Source organism: Anticarsia gemmatalis, chromosome 9, assembly GCF_050436995.1.
Source record: "Anticarsia gemmatalis isolate Benzon Research Colony breed Stoneville strain chromosome 9, ilAntGemm2 primary, whole genome shotgun sequence".
Lineage (NCBI taxonomy): Eukaryota > Metazoa > Arthropoda > Insecta > Lepidoptera > Erebidae > Anticarsia > Anticarsia gemmatalis.
In genome coordinates, this window is record NC_134753.1 from 4,772,694 (window position 1) to 4,796,169 (window position 23,476).

The following is a 23,476-nucleotide window of genomic DNA, read 5'->3' on the forward strand; positions in this document are numbered from 1 at the left end:
CCACACAATCTACTCTTTCGACACTCAAATAAGCCATAAATTATAATTTTAAAACACGTCTCGCGGCGAGAGCAACACGCATGCGTCCTATAATAAATGAGCCTATTGCGACTCCATAAACATTTCACCCGCTCGTTGGGCTTAATGCGACCAATTGATAGATGAACGAGGCTCTGCTGGAGACTCCACCTCAGCGTCTGCAGGCTCCCTTACAAGGATAACCTATTACAGTTCGGGTTAAGGTCACACAAACGGTTGAACTTCGTTAACAGCCAATAATAAGATGGCGTGTCATCTCAGATGAAATCTACGAGATAACTCAGGAAGCGTTTACATTGTAAACAATAGTCGCCCACGTATTGACTACAATGTAGTTTATTGCGGTGACGTTAGCCTCGTTCTATACAAACAGTTTATGATCAATAAGTGAAAAGTTGTGACTTTCTCACATAACACTTGTAAGTATTGTTATAAGATCACGACAGACAAAGTGGCCGAGTATGTTCAATAACAGATATTTACAATCGTATGGGTGGCATTTAGCATAGCGAGATGGGTTTGGTACTAAAGCAAATATAAGTTGTATGAGAACAATGCCCGGGGCGCAGTGACCGGCCGTGCCTCTCGTCCGTTGATTGTAGCTTATGACGACAACCCCGCGGTATCGCAAATAAGTATTTATTGCAGCCACACAAGTGCCTCGGATATGATGTGAAGCTTTGTTTGTGGAAGTGCTTATAACGAGGCTCGAGGCGCCGGACTTGAGATTGGAATTTGTGAACTAACTGTACTTATAGACTCTGAAAGGGACTTAAGCATGCATCGCTTAGTTACTGAAGAACCTTAGTATTGGTATTCGTCTTACCTGTTCATGTTACCATATAAAGTGATGGCCTAATGGGCGAATATATTATCATCAGATTTATCCGCTGAATAACTAGCGACGACTGGTTTATGTTAATCTGTTCAAAAATGTACAAGTGCTGTAGCATAGTGGTACAATTTGGCGCTTAGTTGGTGTGTTTTAGTAACATGGAATTTCTTTCTTCAGACCTCAAACAATAATCACAGCTATTCTTTATATCAGTCGTGACCATTCCGAGAAATAAAACTAAAAAACCCGAACCATTGTTTCAAACAAAAAGTCTCCCAGTTTACACCAGCATTCAAAAGAAACTGCCGTCTCATCGGAACAAGTGACCGTTTACACTGCCGTATAAAGATAGCTCTAGCCGAACAAAAACGTAGAATATACCTTCACCAAATAAGATGGGCGTTCGACACGATTATTAGCGGATCAGAGGTCAACAGATCCCTATCGATAACCAGGCTAATCTGACCATCTCAGTACCGACTTAATAGCATTTCTATACAAAGTGGATTCACAAAAAGTGTACCTTTACAATTTTACGAGTATAATTACTCAGCACATTCTATTGGTACTGTCGTCGGTTACCGAACGTGTTTTGTAATAGCTTTACGTATGTGTATGTAATTTTGGGCTGAGTATTTTTTTAAGATTGTAATCTGAATGTTTTTTTTAACTTTAACTCATTCGGAGTACACTTGACATTTACTTATTGGCTACTTATTTAAAAGGTTTTACCGATTTATAATTTGATACAAGATTCAACAGCGAATGGTTTTTGTGTTAAGTTTTTTTGTGACTAAGCAAATCATTTTCAAGATTGTATTTTTTACATTGTTTTGTTTTAAAAGTTAATTAAGATTACTATTTATCTCACATCCTAGAAGAATTCGAGGATGAAAAATAATTCCAGTTAAATATCAACGACTGGTTTAACCATTTGGTAGTATCAATGCTTATTAAATAGAATTTGACTGAATATATCATATCACCTATCGAATTGTTAATAAGTGGTACCTACTGTTGGACCTGTGCACAATTTTAGAACATGAGTGGAGGAATCCCGTATGTTATTCCATAGCTTCAGTTTGTTTCTACTAAACAAATATGAAATCTGATTCAAATCTCGTCATTTTAAAGTTTCATATGTAAAGTCGTTCACTTTGTTATTCATGAACATGCCATTACCCGCGGCTGGACACGGCCCTCTCTCAAAGGAGTTTGTAGTCGATAATCCCTTTAAGTCCCTTGTACGACACTTAAGGGATACAGATGGGATATATTTTAGACCAGGATTGTGGAAATAATATTAAAATAAATGAGTGTTTGTTAGAAAAACATACATAATATATTATGTCAGATTAGGTAGCGCGTTTTCCGGGTTAGTGTCTGCTAATCGGGTGTTTTTAACTACGTTATAAAGAATTCCTTACCACTAAACATTAACTGCAATTCATGGACCATTTCTACACGGACCAACTATAAAACCCATGAAGGTCAGATTCACGAACAAATTTTCATTGCATGATAAAGTAAGTCCTTGTCACTGAGAACTTAGTGCACATTTCCTGGTATCAATAAAACTTACAGCTCAATCTTAAATCTTAACTGTACCATAACAGTTACAATAATCCAACACATAACACAAATAAAGGCACAGAAATCAAGTAAAATGGTACGATGTAATTGCTGCCCTAGGGTCAACGTATGTACCTAGTGTGTTGCACTACGAGTCAGCTACCGAGTGCCCGACCTGGGCTCGAACGCGCATTCCTTCTTAGGCTTAATAATACACATGAGGTCGACATAACGATCTCACTCGAATGCTCGTTAAGTATCCTACTAGATTCGTGTTCGAATACTTACCTTACAGTATTTTGTAATATATGAAGCAGTATGCAAACTGAATTGAAAATGTAGATCATAAAAGTTGTTTAGTTGAGTAAGGTTGCGTGTTTAGGGTTTTGTTAATTGTCGATCGTAATTGTAAACTGGTTTTGTTATTTATTAGCTTGCAGAAATTAGTGATAATGCTGGACAGGAAAATTATAATGCAACGGTTCCCAATGGCACAACAAAAATAAGTAGGTACAGTAATTACAGAAGCGCACGACTTATTTCTTTTATCACAGTTGATATTAAAATTTTAAATGCATATGTCAAGTCTTACATGTCCAAAAAGGTCGCTCGTCTCACATTTACACAACTCACGAACCAATAAAAAATAAAATCGACTCGTTCGAAAATCAAAATCATAAAAGCTCGGAGTAGTAAAAAAAATAGAAAATCGAATCGTGAAATTCCCGACTGTGATGAAATTGTATTATGTTAATAGGAGCTATCGGGCATCCGGTGCTCATTGTGACACGACAACGTTGCTCAGGCCGCTTATTAAAATCATTTATAAAGCAGCGACTACACACACAATGTACCTTTGTAAGATCAACATCATATCATTAGGGGACGTCAGGATTCCACTGTCATTTTTTCTGTAACTATTGTAATAAAAATGTTCTCATTTCTGTTGACAGATAAGGCCGCGTCCAATCTACGTTCGCTCTAAATGTTAATGTGTCTTTGTTAACTGACGCAACAGACAGATATTCTGATAGTTACATGTTTGTATTTACGAAAATCAAGTTTAATGAAAAATTGGAAGATAAAAATATGAACCTAATCATGATTTGGTGCATTTAATAGAAGTTGCGGCTTGTTCAGGCAAGCGGTTTAAGTGGGCTCCTATACATGCTTACCTGTGCCTAAAGCCGATAGCTTAGTTGCTATTATCTCAAAATGACTAGACGTCAATCAAACATAATAGACCAAACCAAGATTCGCAACTCGCACGTGTAGTTGGGTAGTTATAATGTACCAACTCTCAAATATTTGAATCACGTATATTTGGGTGCACACCCAAATATTTTATAAGCCGCTGTCATGTAACAATTTACTATAAAAAAGTAGTATAATATAGCCCATTACCGAAGGCGATATCTGGGGGCACGGAAGTGCCCCCGCAAGTCGAGCAAAAAAAAAGCGGCACGGCCGTAACATCCTTTTCTCGAAGCAATTCAGGCTATTTTTGACACCCCTATAATTTCGTAGTGGATAAAACAAGAAGCCTGGATTTTCAGCAACTAATCAGTCATTGTATAAACACGGTATATTTAAAATTTCAGTCAATTTGAACCAGTAGTTTAAGAATGACAACTTGTTAAAATTTTGAATTTTGTCACTCACTGATTCACTGACTCACTGACTCACCGATCATCAAAAGTCTAAGGTACTTCTAGCAGACTTAGAAGCTTAAAATTTAGAATACAAATAGGGTTTAGTGTCTTAATCATGGGAAAAATTCAATATTTTCTAATTTCGGTCAAGTTTACTAAATACACTAACTGCAACAATAACTTTGTAATCCTATATAAATGTATAAGATTACAAGGTTACATTTGCAGTTAATGAATTAAATTATTATTTCTGTAGAAAATAAAATAAATAGGTGTAAATGTGTATCAGTCTACTGTATGAGACATAACGGGAGGGGGTATAGGGTGGGTAAGGGTGTTTAGCCCATGAAACTGAACCACATTCCCATAGGAAAATATGTTGAATTATGAAAAAAATACGGCTTTCCATACAAATTGGACTTATGTTTGCTCTATTCGCTCTACAAAAAGAAGTGAGATGCCATCAAAAACATTCTGTAAAAACCTCAAGTCTCGCCGTAAAAAGTTGTGAGATCTATATAATACCAAGTCGATTAATCTATTTAGTCTCTACTTAAAGGACCTTCTGTCTTAAGTTATTACGTATGTTATTATCATGCCAATTTAAAAAAAAAAACCTTTAAAACAAATAGATCGACTTGGTCATCGCAAGAAAACACAAATTCGCCATTAACATTTCAGGAGCATTAACTTCTCGTCGTGCTGTGTAGTGTGATACATACTAATAATCAAATCATGCGATGGCCAGGTCGGTCTATTTGTTTTAGAGGGATTTTTTTTAAATTGGCATGATAATAACATACGTAATAACTTAAGACAGAAGGTCCTTTAAGTAGAGACTAAATAGATTAATCGACTTGGTATTATATAGATCTCACAACTTTTTACGGCGAGACTTGAGGTTTTTACAGAATGTTTTTGATGGCATATTATTATTCCTAAGCGAGCAATAAATTGATTTTTTACAACCAAACACTAGGGAGATACATGAATGTTTTCGTTTGTAGATTCATTTAAATGATGTTTTGATGTTTATTTACGCCGTCAGTTCCCTTTTTATATTTAAACCAATAAGCTCCAACGTCGGATATCCAATAAAAGCATTTAATGACATACGAATGTGGAGCATTTAGAGGCTGTGATATGGAATTCTTCGCATCACGATACAGACGATCACGACTTTAATTTCGATGGTAATAAAAAGTTTTCTAACGTATCGTCCCAGTTCCAATGATAGCGATATTTGGTGAAAAAAATTGTTCTACATTGTAATTGAATGGGGCATGAAATTGAATTAATCGTCTACTTGTTGCGAAACGTCGACGCGACGGAGGCTTTTTTTCTTTGGAAGTGTTTGTTGAGGAAAAAAGTGTGTACGATTTGCGATACGGTACGTTATACTGTATTTAAATGATGACCCGCAAGGCGTATTTGTTCCGGCTTTTATATCCCGTTAATATTCGTTTGCATAAAAGATCCAGGTTTTATGGACTCCTAAAGCAAAGCATAATAAAGGCTGGGCCATCAATATTGTGCTTAGCCTTTTGAATGAGGGTCATTAGAGATCAGACGTCGTCATAAATTTTAATCGCCTTAGAACTAATAAGTTTGGCGAGTATAAATTAGTTAATAGAATAAGGTAAATTGTAAAAGTACAATAAATAAAAAAAAAAAAAAAAAAAAAAAAAAAAAAAAAAAACTAAATGAACTATTTAAATTATGTAATAAGCCAGTTAATAATATAGCAAGTTATGCTTCGGTTTTCCTTAAAGCAATTCTTAGAATATCCAAGGACTGCCAAAAAGGCTATAAAAATACCACTGGAAGTTTCTTACATTCTTTAAATGTTTTAGTGGCTTGAGAACCCCAAAGAGTTGTGGTCAATTCAATAAATATTCTTCAACATATTTAGATCAGAAATCCGACTGTGACAATAGCTCATTAAATCCGTATAACCAAGGTATAACCCGTACAGAACCGCGGGTAATAATTTATATTTTAACGGCTATATGTCATTCAAATTCATTTTGTAGGAAGTTTTAAGGCCTTATGTAATCAACTGAAGCCATAACTGTCTCGGCAATGAAAAACGTTCGGCCGTTCTCGGCTATACTCGGCTTCATTCGTTCCCACGCGAGGGTGTTAAAAGCTCTATTATATTAATCTGTTGCTACAAAGATAACTCTTAATTAGTATCTCTTGATTTATTATGCGATCCTAATACTGTCATTAATATTGTTTATGATTTTGAGGGCAGACAACATTTGACCTGTTTTTTTATACAATATTTTCTACATCATATCACATAATAATATAATAGAACACTTTAATACTTGACGGACAAATTGCTGCCAGTGTAATTATGTCATTGTGCCTCCCTAACCTCTCGTATAATCACCGTTTAAGTCACCCTCGGGAAATTTTGCCATGGAAAATTCTAACATCAGTAAACGACTGTTCGCATTTCCTACACAACAAAAACTAAACTTAAAAGCCAATGAACTGTTTCAAATTAAAAATTTCAACATAACAGCCCACTATCACATTTTTAAACGACTTTCCTAATGACTTATTAGATTTCAATGTGGCGCCTTTAACAGCCTATTTGACTTATGTGACAGATAAAAAATCGTTCCTTGTATCACACCGCTTTTTACTCGTATCGAACTTTCCACACGTAACATTGTGGTAACACTAATTGGTGTAATTAAAGCCTCGCTTATGTGTAACAGATAGGGAACTTTAAAAAAAAGGTTTAACAATGAAATGACACAATTTGGTAGTTTTTGTACTATCCGTTTAGAGTAACGGTGAGTAATGAACAATTGTGCGACGGCTCATCTACTCGCTCGATCACTCGAGTACTCGCTCACTCGATTCTCGAGTACTCGAGTAAACAACAATCATCGGTTACCGCAACAACATAATGGTCACGTATCTTCGTTGTTGGACGAAAGTACTATTTATCAGTCACACGTAGCGGAATTCGTTCGGAAACAGATTATTGGGCCAATTAACTGCTTAAGTGAAATTAGTTTCAGTTGCAGCTGACACTTTAAGAGCTCTAGTGTTGTAGTTTATTTTATACTTTTTACTGTGAAATTGTGCCGTTATTTACACTTTTACATTTTACACAGGCAAAATTCGAATTAAATACACTTTTGTCAATATCTACGTCCTATTTTCTTTCAAATTATTATTTGTATGTGCCAGGCTGGAAATATATCTAGCGCTCATTGTTAGCAAAATCAACCAAGGTTTACAAAACTTTGTCACATAGGGTACACGACCTCAAAACAAACTCTATCAGAAGTTCGTAACCGCAAAATTAATAACTATATTTCAATGCAACACTTGTCAATCAAATCAAAAGACAAAAGCCTTTCTTCATTACACAAACGAAACTAAAACTCCTCCTACCAAAACAAAGTTCGTATTAACATATTCCAATTGGTTAAACAAACGCACGTAATCGATATACCATCGATAACGAATAACACAAACATTACATACTAATACATACCTATGAATATATAGTTTCATTGTTTTCTCTCGACTGCATAGTGGGCAGTGTTGGGCAAAAATGCCCACGTTGTGTAACCGATGGACTCGAAAGATTGAGCAATGTTACGTATATAGGTAAACCAGTTTAATAAGACCCGTGGGTAAGCTTCTGTTGTGTGCTGCGAAGGGTCTTTGTTGCTTGGTGGGTGAAATGAACTCTATCAACTAGTGACTTGGCATGTCAGCATCAATTCTGTCTTTGTGTTGTGCTTTAAAGATCAATGCGTATATTCACTTTAAATTCAAATTCTCTTTAGCAAAAGGTCCGAGTTTAACTTATTTAATAAAAATTATGTAACAGCCAGGCAACCTATTTACTAAATAAAATGACACAGAATGTATGAAAACAATACCAAAAACAGTTAATGTTGATTTGATATTTATCCGGAAGTGGTGAAACCCGGCTTAAAGCTTCTAATTAGTTACAAACAAATGTGATTAAAAACAACGCATATCATAATATCTACATCCATACTTGAAGTGGCAGTACTATATTGATAGTTCATTGATCCTTCCATTGATATTCAAGCCATCAAACACATATTGCATCCGATGCTTTTACAAGCAGATTTAAATTCTCATCCTGTTTTACTGATTTCATTTCAGATTGATACCTATATAGCAAATAAATCCCTTATTCATACATCCATACTATCGATTTATTTTATACTATTTGTTGTACTCAACATATATACTATAAGATAAAAATATATCTGTCTGTCTGGTATGCTGCTGCATGAAATTATAATGCTGTAAAAATATTTTAAACAAAATCCTTGAAAGGATAAAGACATACTTAATTATTCCAATAAAAATCAAAGCCGAGAGCATATTATATCAGTCATCATCATTGGCCTATGCCCATCTACTGCAGATCCATAAGGCGTTCGTGGCTAAAAAGTCATATACTCCGCCAGTAATTGTATAATTAAAACAAATCGTCGGATAATAATTTAAATGGGCAAGCTATGAAGATATAATAAGCAGTAATTTGTTCGCATGTAAGACGTGACCGGCGAAAGTGGATCGCCCAGACATCTAGTGCAATGATCGAATGAGAACTGACTTACTAACGATGTTAAGTAATCATTTATCTACTTACTGTACAGTTTATCCATTATTCTTGGTCTATTAGCTTATTAACCTCTAGTAAATAACCTAGTTACCTAAACTCATAGGTTTTGCTATGATCACATGATCAGGGAAATAATTATGTGGCTGTTTTTTGAAATAGATGAAAGAGTCGCTGACATTCTCAAGTGCTCCATGCAAAATTTTATTGATATCGATGTAGATGTTAAGCCGCGATAGGACAGTAGACTTTTTTAATAAACATTGGTATAAAAGTATGAATAAATGCATTCATAAATATAATATTACATTACGTAATTAAATATTACAGTTAAGTAAGAGCAGTAAAATTAATTAATATTTTACGATTTGCGTAGGATTGCTATGCAATACACATAATAATTCGTTTTTCATCGTGACGAAATAAGTATAAATTAAACTAATTCCGTCACGATTTTCAATCGATTAATTTGCGTAACATCAAGGGAAATAAATCGCTTAATAACATCGATTACAAATTAGTTAAAACTCTAACTAATAAAGCAATTACTCTATAAACAAAACTGCGTAACATACATGTTTTGAATTAATTTGGGAAAGTAACGACCGTTTTATCATTCCGTGACAAATAACTCGATACGATATAAAATGGTAATTGAATACGCCATTAATATGTTATAACTGGAGCATTTTTATTGAAGCCTCATACAAGTTTGTTTACCTACATCTGGTTACTAGGTTATAAATTTTTACACCCTCACTATTACGAACATAACAACAAACGCGGCCCAATTTATGCCATAAAATAATACGCAATTTAAAAAAGCTCTACGAATATGAGTAAGTTCCTTCTTCATTATAGTTTCTAGTAAATTGGCTCACTGACTTAAAATAATAATGGCAAACAAATCACTTTTGGCAGAAATTAATGGGTTCTCGGAAACAGCGCGAGTCGGGAAACAAAAGTTAGTCATTGGACCTCATATCCATCACGGGTTATTGAGGTCTTCGGACGTCCGACGTTTTTGTTTAACTAAGTTTATGAGCTGAACTAAAACTAATTTTCAAGTTATGTTTGAACACTAATTTATGAATGCTTACTTTAATGGCTTGTTGTTCAATGAAGAAAATTCGCATTGAAAAACACGCGAAACCCTATTATAATTAAGATTATTTATATAGATTCCGTATATTGTAGTTGAATTCTGTGGGCACTAGCTTAGTTAAGCCACCATACCCGGTTAATGGGGCCAGAGGGGTCAGTTCGCGTGATTCTCGCTATAAAATTACGTTTTTGTCCAGATTTACCGCGCCACGATACCCCTTATATAGGGGTCATGATTAACTGCACGACATTAATAAACTTTAATAAGTTCCCCGAGCTTCTTAACGATACCATTTTCGATTACTGTTACTCTATTTTGCGGATCTTATCTTTGGATAATAGTAATATCTTAGTTAACTATCTGAAACCGGTACAGTCAGAAACATTTGTTACCGTAAACTAAAGACGTTTGTTGTACGCACTACTAAATGTATAATCTTACGAATTCATCTCTATTGAGCAAATAGCGTAGAAAATATTAATGAGAATCGATCAGTAATTTCCATCGTATTTGATATCAGTAATTGATATCGAGAAAACAGAAAAGGGCACGTAATATCATGTCACGTTTGTTTGTGATAGTTATCTTTTGTAGAATGTAGGTATTCCACAACAATGCCTGTTTCACCTGACAGCCGCAACCTCGTTACTTGAAGTTCATTTAATTTTAGTACATTATTGATGTGAGTTAAGAATCGATAATATTGACCGGCCCACTTCGCGGCCATGAAGGCCACTGTAAAATTTTCCACGATAGAATCGGTTAACCTAAATACTGTAAATAAACTCTCACATTAATTAACTCATAGGCAGCAAAAAAACTCAGGATCATATTATGTTAAGCCCGGATTTACTTAACACCTAACCAATATGGGATTAGGCAGTTAATCCCTCACGAGAGCTTGACTGACTTCCTACGATTTCGGTTTAGTAAATTGATCCCTTAACACTCAGTTGTATCATTTACACCATAAACAATTCGCCCGTTTTATTTCACTCCATACAATTCGAGTTCAGTTATAAACAAAGTAAATTAACAATAAAATTTTATGGGTGAAAAGGTGGTATGGCTCCGGGCCGGGCACCATGACCCGGTATCTTTACAAATCGATCGCCAGCGTATAATGTTGCGTTGTTACGAGATCGTATATTAGAATTTATAATAAGCACGAGGCGAGGCTATCTGTCGGCGGAGGCTCACGTCCGCTCCTCACACTCTCTGTGTTATGGTAATGGGAAACCGTGACCAAAAGGGAACAGCGCTTTATTACGCGTTGTGTTGAGGTCAGCCGCGACATCGTGCGCCTACCATTTTTGCCGCGTATCTCCCGCTGTTAGGGGCTCGCGCCAGACCCCGACGCCGCCCCGGGCCCATACACCGCTACTTCCCACCTCAGACCAAGAAACATTCATAAATAACAATGACAAATGATATTCCGCTATTGCAGTACTCGTTACCATTCCTGTACTTCACGCCTATAGAATTTTATGGGAATGTTGTGATAAATATATTCTACAGTTCCGTTGTTCGGGTCGGATGATGTTCACCACAATCTTTACCTGAGAAAACACAAAGGTATCCTGCGAGAATACACATTACCATAACATAAAGCTCATATTAATGTCAAAGATAAACGGACTGTCAGATGATTTAAAGCTGGATTCTCGGTCCGCGTGGACTCAGAGATAATGATACCTTAATTGCGTTCCTGTGCTTTCCCGAATGATCGAATGGCAGTAATAGCTCTCTGTCTTCCCGAAATGACTTTAATTGGCAGTCGGAGATAGCACACGTATATTTTAATAGTCTATTATTTGCTTTATTGTTTCCAGGTATGAACCGTTGCACTCCTCGTTTCTCTGTTGTCAGGAGTGCTATGGCTGACCGCGAGGTCCTAGAATTAATTCTCACGTCTATAAAGAATTAATGTTATAAATTTAATCTGGAAATTTATTTTATCTTCAAAGTCTAGATTTACTAGGAATACCGCTTTATTTCATTTACAGTTACTGTACGAAGTGGCGGTAAAATTTTCCACGTCGTAACAACATTTACTAGTGTATCAAAACGTTGTCGATATCTAGGGCTAGATGTAGTAGTGTAGTTCACAGTCCGGGTGAGCACGCGACAAGATTTAGTGTCAACGACGACGCCCGCCCGCGTCCGACAAATATTTCACCTTGGATCGTGCCGCCATACGGAAATACCACCGATGTGACTTTCTGAAACTCGTTCACTTAAATCAGGCTCTCGGTGCTTTCACATTCGTCTTCTTTCCGAGAGATTCCCTAACGCTCCCTAGCTTTGCAACCGACAGGCAATAAGTTTTACTACTGAATAATTGCTTCTCAAACGTCTGGACAATATTAATAGCCTTGCGTACTGAAACGTCTTCGCGTTGGACTTCTTACACATAGCAGAATAAATCTTTAAATGTTAAGTGAACAGAAACACGATACGTATCACTTTCGCTTGTCAATTTCCTTCCGCAATATTTTCTTTTGCGAAATGTTTATCGAAAACTTGTGAACTTAGACGTGTTCCGTGTTAACGTGCCAGTGAACTTGTTCGTAGTTGGTGTTACTTACACAACTGCAGCGCTGTAGATAACACACTAACAGACAACACTGGAATGGATTTACTTTAGTTTACCATTCCGACTTTGTTTCGGAGTAGTTCGAGAACACAAAAACTAATGCTGCGTTGTTACTCCTTCTAAGAAAATGTTTTTATTATTATCACACGAGGAAGTTATTTGAAATATGTATGTAGAATAAATACTTTTAACAAATTAAAACAAGTTCAGTCTGATATAATTAAAAAACAAGCAAGTTTATTAGCACTATATCGTGAGGCGCTTTCTTGCTATTATTAGATTGCGGATATTGCGTGATAGAGATAAGTTAAATGAGATGTTCAAAGCACGATAGATTCGCACCAACAAACAGACATAACGCCCAATACAATTAACACACAGAGGCCCGCGTACAAACATGATCTTGTAATCAGTACGAAAGCCGTAACACAGCTCGTATAATCGCAGTTATTTTATGGCACAATGATCTCAGATTAGAAACGCAAGTTGCGTTTGAAATTAAAATAAAATTGAGTTGATAGCATCCCTAAACGAGTTATTACCTGGCGAGCCATAGAGAGCGGCTACTTCCTAGTCTGTACAGAAGCGGAGGAATGATTTCATAACACAATTTTCCCTTTCGCAAGTCTTGCTACGTCAGTTTTGCGGTCGAAGCGGCGATCCAGAGAATATCATACAGATAAGAACAATTTATAATTTAATGCCGCGGCATTGCCCGCACCCAGCGCAATAATATACCATAGCTACTCGTACGCTGACAAACTTTTGATTTCTGCTATTCGAAATATTATTAACTGAGTTATAGCCAGATAACGAAGTGGGTCGGTGCAAAATCTTGTTTCCAAACTTGTCGTCTGAGTTTCGTTCAGTTAACTCTTGGTTTCAACTGAGAAACTTTGATTGATATAAAGGGCAAACGGCAGCTTCATTACCGTTTCTTTTGGACTAATACCTATATAAGTTATATGAGATAATAATATTTATTTTAAAAAACATACCTTAAATATTAACTTTGGGCTTTAACTTTGTTTTGTTATTTAAGTTATTTTAATGCAATATTTCAAAGATATCTTTAAGAAAATCTTAAAATTAAATTCAGCACATTGTACGCAACAGCTGCGGCAGACATAAACGCCAAATCATTCTATCAATTAGTCGAGTTTATGAATCTTGCATCACGTAACTCATTGATTAAGCCTTCGAGCGATTTAAGGCTTAGAACTAGTACCTAGTTCTATACTCTAAAGGGAAAATACAATGAAAATAAATCATAGATATAGGATATAGCTGAGAACTAAATTGAGTACAGCTTGCCGTTGATATAGACCGACCACCCGTTGCATTCTTTATGTATCGTTCAGTCATGTTATTATAATAAAATAAGGTTTTCTTTGAACAAGAGTGTTTAAATAACCCTTTTACCCAAGTGATTTATGTTTATTAGACATGACTAATAATGACTATAAGTACGAGATGTACTTAATTAATATTCTAAGACAATTATCATCACTTGAAATGTTTTGACAATTATAGTTCTGCCAATCATGCTTGAGGGGTTAATCAATTCTTTAGGTAAATTTCGACAGCTAATAGTAAAACATGTTGCGCGATTTCCTACACTCAGTACTTTTGGTATATAACAGTTGACATTAACATAAAAATGAAATTGATCCCGAAAACCCTAAAAGCGTTGATCCATTATCATACAGTCTGTATTTCTCGATAGACACTCGTTAATCGGATGGTACCAATTCACAAAATCACCGCGATTCTCTACTACTATCGACTACCGACAACCGGCTACGTATCGAAAATTTTGTATGACAATCGGTTCAACGCTTCTAGCGGGCGTCGAAGAAACTATTTTAGCAGTATATTTTAAATGTCAAACTCTTAATACTCGATAGTACCGACTAGAGAGAACAGCACTGCCGTCTCATGTTGGCAATGCATGTATTTTGTTTTCAGCGCTATGTACAATATATGCATTGAAGTATGAAAATCTAATCAGTACCTCTAGCGCACACCACACAAAACCATTTTCGCAGTGCATTTCGAATGTGAAACTCTCTATACTCGATAGTACCGACTAGAAAGAATTGAACTAGTTTCATGTTGCCTATTGCTCATGTATGTGTTTTGTTTCCAGGATGACGTTCGCCTTGGCGCTGGTGGTTGTGTGGTGGGCGTGCGGCGCGCGCGCCGGCGAGCCGGTGTTCGACCCCAGCACGCTCATGCGCCTGGTGCTGGTCCCGGCAGACGCGCCCGTCGGCTCCGTCATCTACCGAGTGCGCGCCTCCGACCCTGACTTCGACTACCCGCTGCATTTTGAACTGATCGGTAAGTTCAACCAATAAGTTAAAAGTATCCATACTTCTCTTATAATACAAGCGGACTTCGTCCGGGTATAGTACAATCTTATCCCGTTGATTCCATTTCCGTGGAAATTATGATCCCATCGATCCCATTACCAACCGTGTCCTGACAGTCAGAAATATATAAATACAAGAATTAAGTACCCAATTTAGTTGTTCAAAAGTTATGCGCGTAATTGCGGTGATTCATTTTTATTTATATATACTTAGATTGGAAACGCAAAAGTCGGTCTGTCTGTTTATGCTCCCACGGCTAAGCACAGAGGTGTAAGTTACACGTGATCGCCCCAGATCTATTTATATTTCAACCTGCATGAAGCATTGCTGCATTGATGCATTGAGGAGACATCCCTTTGACAATTACTAATGCACTGTGGATCCCATACCCACTCAACTGTATTAACAACTCACACTGGCAAAGTGAGTAGTCATGCGAATATTTTTAGACTCCTGTGTCCCGTGCCGAGTACATCTATCGTGTACTACAGAAATCGAGACTTAATAAACTTATTAATCTATTGCTTCTTAGGTCAAATGGGTCGCCTGGACATCGGCGTAGAAACTCTGCCATGTACTCGGTACAACTCGGTATGCCAGGCCAACATCATTCTTCTGCGTCGCTTGGAGCCCGGCCGTTATGTGGACTTCAGGCTTTCGGTGCGCAACACCCGCGGTAGAAGCTCTCGCATCGCTTGCTCGGTTACAGGGACCAATGCTACTACACCCAGGGACACCATTTATCCTCACCAGCCAGGCATTATTTTAGTGCCGGAGGTAAGTTTCAAACCAAGAACCGTTTTTTTTTTTTAAGAATTATTCCTGTGTTGGTACCTTTTTTGACAGCATCTAAACTGTTGCAGCATCATTTATTAGAATATTATAGGTATTCAAGCTCACAAGTATTTTTTTATAGTTTTTCCTTAGTTTTACAAGTACGTGTAAGAACCAATATGCAATATACATCGTTTCCGTAAAATATTCCCTTGCTTTGTAAAGAAATAATGTCACGTAATAAAATTCAGACCGCGCGTTCGTCTGTAAGTTTCTAAGCTTTGAAATGAAATCATGATAAAATTTTATGTCGAACGCAAGCAACATTCAAACCTACCTCTTTATTAAGCTGGACATAGCTAATTCAATGTGTGAAATGTTACAAGATCCTTCGCCTACGACAACCATAAAACATGCCCTCTAAATTTTTATGACCGCTGTAAAATATCCTTAACAATGTGCACTGTAATTGAAATCCTAGCACTATGCATTATGCAGTACTTTAGTTATGCTTTAAACATATGTAAGCCGCAGAATAGTACCGGGAACATTTTTATTATCAATTTCCTGGGCAGTGCTGCAAAGCTTTTACAATTAGGGATTTTATCACCTTAAATGGCACATGATAGACCATTAGACTGGGAGTCTTGAATTAACTGCTCACTTGCGACAATCTCATTTACTGGCAGCATTAAAATTGTCTCTTGAACATGTTCATTTACATAGTAAAGATGCAGTTATAATGGTGGGCTGACGTCGGTGTAAAAAGCACCTGTCCCACGAACAAATGAGTCGCCGAGACGGAGCGTGCCGCGTGACGCGACGTGATTGATGATGATGATGACGTACGTGCACCGACACAAAGAACAGATATCGGAATTAACATAACTCTACTGAATTTACTCGTACGATACTATATTTAGATGAATCTAGCTATTTTGTGGAAGGCATTGAAGTAAATGAGGCTGAGGAAATTGTGCGCGAAATAAGTGCCCGTTTCAATGTAACTGAAGAGACTAGTCGTTATTGCTTCACAATTTCAATCTTCGAAACATACCATTTAAAAAAGAAGAGTATTGTTGAAATACAAGTTTATTTTAAACCAAAACATTATTTCGCAGGACGCCAAACGTGGGACCGATCTCGAGATAGTAATCGCAAGAAAAAATCCTTTGACGCCGAAGCCCCTAGAACTGGAACTTTGGGTAAGTAACCACGTAATTTACATTTAAAAGGCTATACGATACGATGATTAAGGGTTGGCTAATGATATTTTCTGGCTGCGTCGTGTTTGACACGCATTTTGCTGTAACCACATAATGAAGTTTCGCTCGCACGTTAATAGGGATCATTTTCACAGCGTTATGGCTGACGCGGGGTACGCCTCTTGCGAAACTCATTTACAGTTTATGTGGTCGGACCTTAACGCACCTTACATGTACTCCCACAGATTTGAATAGGCAATCAATCTCGGAATTACAATGAGAAAGTTCACGAAATTATAACGTAATACACGTAATATCTGCCGCTCGTTAACTTTCCAACAACAATATTATGTGTCGACAAGTTGATGACCGTGCGAAATAGTCGAAATTATATCAAGTTATTTCCGCGACTCAAATGTGATTCCGTTTCAAAATGATAATTGTGGAGCACAATGAAGTCTTGAATGTGCAAAAAGATATAATGAGCGAAAGCTCTAATTCGAGCAATATCCGAAGCGGTATATGATGGCTTTAGCAATTTACGAGCTTTTTTCTGTACATGTACATTGTATGGGTCGATTGTTATGCATAACGATTGCCCAGAACTAGTCGGTGAATACATTAGTTCGCGAACGATCTCATTAGGGGGCTACTTAATAAGTGTATTGTGGGCAGCGGGCGTTTCGCGCTGGCCATCCGATGAGTTGCAATTACGGGGCATTAAGAGGCGAGGCATGTTAAAATTCTCACAGGCCGTGGAGAATGGCTAGCACCCGCAACCCGAGGTCGTTTTATAGGCTTAAATGCTATAATAATGGAGATCGTGTCCTTACATGTGGTGTAATTTTAGAGCGTCTGTTGTGGGCTGGCCGCGGCCAATCCAACGGTGTCCGGGTTGTAAAATGTGTATCGTATAATACCTGGATACATTTCTCTGTATTGCTCTGTAATGAGGAAACTTGGAACTCTATTGTAAAGGAACAGGGAAATACATGTTTGCTCAGATGTATTATCAGTACTCAACAAAATACATATAATCTGGGTTACCAACAGAAACTTATTGGTCAACATCGCACAAGAAAAAAACACTGATTAATAATAGCAAAAAATAATTTTACTAACTTATTTTTTGTTCATTATCCCTGTATCCTTATCAAATCAACCTTTATAATTGAATATACAGATTATCTACGGTTTTAATTTCACGGGGCTAATGGTAATGTTGTTTCAGGGATCGCCTCTCTTCGCCATTCGACAACGTCGCGTGTCAGCTGAGAACACTGAAGGAACGATATTCTTGGTCGGACCACTTGACTTCGAAGCACAGTCTATGTACCACTTGACGCTGCTGGCTGTGGTAAGAAATATTACTTTATCTCTCTCATATACTCCTATGTATTTGACATGGGGTTGTTCTTATCATAAGTGTTTGGAAATTGAACTATAGCTGACATAATATGCCATGGTCATACTTTAGTAGTGGATTGGCACACTTAGCCAGCGTGGTGAACTCAAGGCCTAACCCCTCTTTCATTACGGGACGAAACCGCAACCCAGCAGTGGGACAGTTATAGATTCAATTTATTAATAATATATACCATGAAGATTTATTTGTTGTTAGTTGTTAGAGATTTTCTAAAAGAGACACCAAAAAACGATTCGCAAAAAAATACAATAACTACCGTACTTATGTAACTATACTATTGCCAGTACTCATAAATATAAGAGATGCAGAAAACCAAAGATAAAGAAGAAGTCATCAATATAATAGTTCAAAGGTACCCCAGGAAGCAGATAACCTGGCATATTGCAAGTCCCGACTCATAACAAGGAAACTCAGGATGCAAAACTGCCGGTTTACGTCAACAGGCTACACGTAGGACATAAATACTTTCTTATGAAGCGATAAAATGCATGTACAGTTATAATTTGTTTGCCATTCAAGTTTCACAGGATGCACTCTATCTCAATAATCTTATTATACGATGTATGTCTTATAGTCGAGGATAATACATTAGTTCTAGAATATTATATAACAATATGGACGTACTGTGGTATAATAGATTTCCCCCACTGCTCGGCTTAGGTAGATTTTTTTGAGGCAGGACATTTCTATCACCCTGTAATTTATTTTCGTTTCAGTTTTGTGGTTTAGATGGTAAAGCTTATCAGATAAACAGATAGCGTTGCAATCTCATTTAAACATTTTCTGAATACGTCATGTTAGTGAGGATTAGTTCTAAAATTAAACTAGCTTTGCCCGCAACTCTGTTCGCGTGAGTGACAAAAAATTATGTAGCTTATTTTAGATATTAAATCTTCAACTGTCACGATCCCACATTCATCAAAATTCGTTAAGTGTTTTAACCATGTAACCGCAACAGAGAGTCCTTATTATATCGTATTTAATATATAAGTATGAAATACGGATTCTTATAAACAAATTGAGTTACAATAAATCAGAATGAATGTTCTAGAAATGTTAGTAAAATTGAGTTCGCTCGCTGACAGGCGGTCTGTTTTGCTTGCGAGTCACAACAACGGATGTGTTGACACAATTAACACGATGTTTGCATTGCATTGCGGGATTTTGATCGAGGGCCTAACACCCGATACTTTGGAAAGTAAACTGTCTGTTCACTGAATGTGGCTAAATAGTTTTGACAAACCAATTTTCAGACACTGTTGGGATGAAAGTTTGTTGTCAGTTTGAGACAACTATATAAAATAGAAGTACTATCAAATAGTATTATTAATAGTAGTAAGTAGAAAATACTTTTAAATAAAGATTGGAATCGAACATATTATGAAAGCTAGAGTCAGCATTAAATATAAACCACAAATATTGTTTTGTTTTTGGACGATATTGTAAAACGGAACATGATTTTTTGATACTATGTAACACCAAATTAAAAAAATCATACCTCTTAATTAAAAGATGAATCAAATCAATAATACACAGATCATAAAATTCATCGATATAACAGCCTGCCAGTAATGTCTAGTGTCAATAAAATTTACTTTTTTTCCCAAACAAACCAGCAAACGAAAGCTAGTATTTAAATGAGCCTTATTTCCCTAATTAGTGTTAATTATGCTAAGTTCCCGAGATCAAGTCGAGCATGTATCGAACAGACGCAATCTGGTACACTAACTAATGATCAACATTTAAACTGTAATTAATTGCGACAAAACAAGTGCAATGGGTTTAGAATTACTTGGTACACCCGTCTGAATCATTCGCGAGGACATGATCGGTACTTTTAACATTTAGAGACGGTTACAAACTAGAAGTAGAATTTTGTGATGTATTTCTGTGACAAATATAAATAATGAATGCAAGGTTACCTTTTATGTCTGATACCAATACCAATTACAACATTACTTTCTGAGTAATATTTAGAAAATATACAACATATATACCCTATACTTCGACAACTTAGAAGAGAGCAAGCACGGCTTATCTTGTTCATAATTACACATGTGTAGTTCAAAAATAAAGTACATAAGAAATACATACAACGTACATAGGACAACGTCAGCTGCTTAAACTTGGGTACTAAGTTTTCAGACTATGTGTTGCATTTTTACGACATAACGGTTGATCTGATTTGGATGTTTGATAGAGTCAGAGGTACTATCTTGATGAATGACATCAAATACTTTTTAAAACAAAAACGAAATAAGGCAAGCGACATAAATCACGGATTTGGCTTCTTAACAATCCATTATACCTACAATAAAACTTAAAAAAACATCGTGTCATTCGGTAGTAACAGTTTGATATGATGTTTCTTGATAACGTTCATATGTTTCATGTAAGGTTATCATACTAATTTATTACATTAAATAGCCTATAGGTGGGTGTACCCTTGATTCGTAGTACGTACTCTGATCATAAACATTCATTTCCAGGACATGTCGTTTGGCGTCTTTACAGCTTCATGCGCGTATAGTTTCAATTCCTGCTATGAATGTCTCAATTTTATTACTAAGTTTACTTTAAGGATATGGTTATACGTGTTTATGGAGGAATTTCAAGTAAATAAGATCATTAATTTACCGTAATATTATACTTAAATTCATAACTAACTAGTAGAGCAGTCTTGTACGTTAAAGATTTGGTGATCGATTAGTAGTTATGGTGTCCAGTTTTTGTTTGATGTAAGGACTGTATGTCAAAAAAATTAAAGAAATAAAATTTTGGGCAAATGAACCATAAAAAACATTTTCTACGGAATAACTGCTACCATCGACGAAAGCAAATATTTTAAGATCAACCTATTAATGAAAACTGTAAAAAGACGGTAATTCTTAATAATAGCATCAAAAGTTATTGTTTTCGAACGTTTTCGCAAAAACTTACCCATCCAAAACGAAACACATAAACACTCAAAACGATCTTCATTGATTCAAACTAAATATTTCTATCTTCCATTACAGGACCCATACATAGAAGTAGGCAAAGACACCAGAAACATCGCCGGCCTAGAAGTGGTGGTCGTAGTTCAAGACGTTCAAGACATGCCTCCAGTGTTCACAGCTGCTCCTCCCATCACCCACCTGCCCCGGCAGGTCGCGCCGGGAGACATGGTCGTCAGGGTCCGCGCTGAAGACGGGGATAAGGGCGCTCCGAGGCAGATCAGATACGGCCTAGTTTCCGAAGGGAATCCGTTCACACCGTTTTTCAATATCAATGAAACATCAGGTACGTAATTTCCCAGATAATTGACAACTGGCTAACACCCGCGGCTCCGTGTAAACTAATGTTATCCTTAGTTTATTTCCGTTTTTAGTCGCTTTTGTACCGGGTTTTTACGGTCCATTAAAAACAACATTTATTGGAATTAGTTCAGTGATTTATTCGTTAAATGAAAACAGACAGGAACTCGGACAAACTTTCGCATACACAAATATCGAAATATTAATCAGTCAAATACTTCAGAATTATTATTCTTAAGTACCTACGTAAGAAGAGTGTGGGTGTATTTCTCATCATTATATTAATTTAGAGAGCACACTGTATTTTCAACGTATTTTATGAACGAAGTAATTACATCCTTAAATGGAAATCAAACGCCTACACATCTGAACTGATCCAATTCTCGAACCAATCTAAAATAACAATAAAATATTAAAATTAGTAACTTCTACAATAAAGGCCTTACGTCTCACATCTACATAAAACCTTTTAAGAATTAATTAATCCATTTCCATACGTACAAATTGTAGTCGACTCCTAATAAACCCCTATTAACGTGTTAATTTAAATTTTACTTTACATTAATAAAAGTGGTTTCCGGCGCTTTGTCCGAAACCTCTACAGTAATAGACCGCAAAGATTTTAAGTTAAATTTCAACAACACGTGTAAATATTGTATTGTGGTAAAACGTCCAAAAAGATTAAGGGCGTACTTTCATGCGGCAAATAATTTGCGGCATATTTTTGCGAAGGCAAATTTGTAGAAGAGTTAATGTTGCTAGTAAAAGCTATCAATTATCATGGGTTGAACTTTAAATATAGGCAAATTAGGTACTTGTTAAACTTAATTAATCGGTCAGCTACTTATTTCAACCACGACTTAATAATCAGATACGGGCAGTATTTTAACAATAATAAAATTGAAAGTACAGAGTGTGCCACAAACTGGCCGCACAATTTGCACGTGTCCTTGGGTTTAACCCAGTGTAAGGGTAAACAGTCGCTTTAACGGATATTACGAGGCTGCATTACCGTGCGAGTTAATTTTCCACAAAGATTATTCATTTACGTGCTAGCTGTCGGGTCAGCGGCATTTTAATGGCGAGGGCTTTTTCAACTTTTTCTACTTTTTATTTACATAAAATGGCGAAGTCAGCCGAGTCGTATATTTCTTTGCAATTTATGATTTAACAACCTGCGATGGCCACTTGATACTCCAAGTTTTTATTGTTCCCTGGTTATTACAGACAGTCTGATTGATGCCATTTTTTGTACCACCATTTCTTATTTATTGTTCTTCCAACTGGTACCCTGAAGATCGTTCGAGACCGCATTATTTATGGTAGTGAATACAAATTCAATTATATTTTTTGTACTTGCCGCAGTTTATATCAATAAAATGGTCGGCTACAATTATAAGCCAATAACCATATTATTTTAGTTCATGTATCTAAGTAGTCAATCGTAACAATAAAATTTATTTTATCTCTGTTTTGTGTATAGAATGATCAATTCTTCGATACCAAACTTAAGGGTCAGAGCCCATTCGTCCCCTAAGATTCGCACCCTGTGCCCACTCGTCCCCTGGAACTTTTGAGGGGCCCATTCGTCCCCTGAAGAATATTTATTTTTATTCATTCTTCTAATATAAGTATATGTATATGTGTATACTGCAGCTTGGTGGTCCTGGTACAGTCGCGCAGAAAAGGCTATAATAAAAAATATAGTATTTCGGTAGATATCATGTTTATTTCAAATAAGATTAACACATACAAAATCACAATGTCCTAGAAACTAACAAAATACAACTCTTTTACAAAAATCAGTCTTGATTGACCATCATATAAATCAACATTAAATATAAAATATGCAGAAAAAAATAGAACACATATCAACAGTAAATAATTACTTCTTATTTTTTTGTATATTTACCAACTACATACATGCAAAATCATAATAGCTTAAATCTAAAAAATTATAACAGTACA

General features: G+C 36.3%; 1 protein-coding gene across 1 annotated transcript in view; it reads left to right on the top strand.

The window, feature by feature from the left end:
* The window catches only part of LOC142975253 (cadherin-86C-like), a 109,904-nt gene that overhangs the window by 74,335 nt on the left and 12,093 nt on the right, over positions 1 to 23,476 (top strand). Inside the window, exons 3-7 of the mRNA XM_076117991.1 lie at positions 14,585 to 14,775; positions 15,340 to 15,584; positions 16,703 to 16,786; positions 18,018 to 18,143; positions 21,230 to 21,494. Of these exons, the coding sequence (XP_075974106.1) occupies positions 14,585 to 14,775; positions 15,340 to 15,584; positions 16,703 to 16,786; positions 18,018 to 18,143; positions 21,230 to 21,494 (911 nt within the window). The remainder of the gene's footprint in view (positions 1 to 14,584; positions 14,776 to 15,339; positions 15,585 to 16,702; positions 16,787 to 18,017; positions 18,144 to 21,229; positions 21,495 to 23,476) is intronic.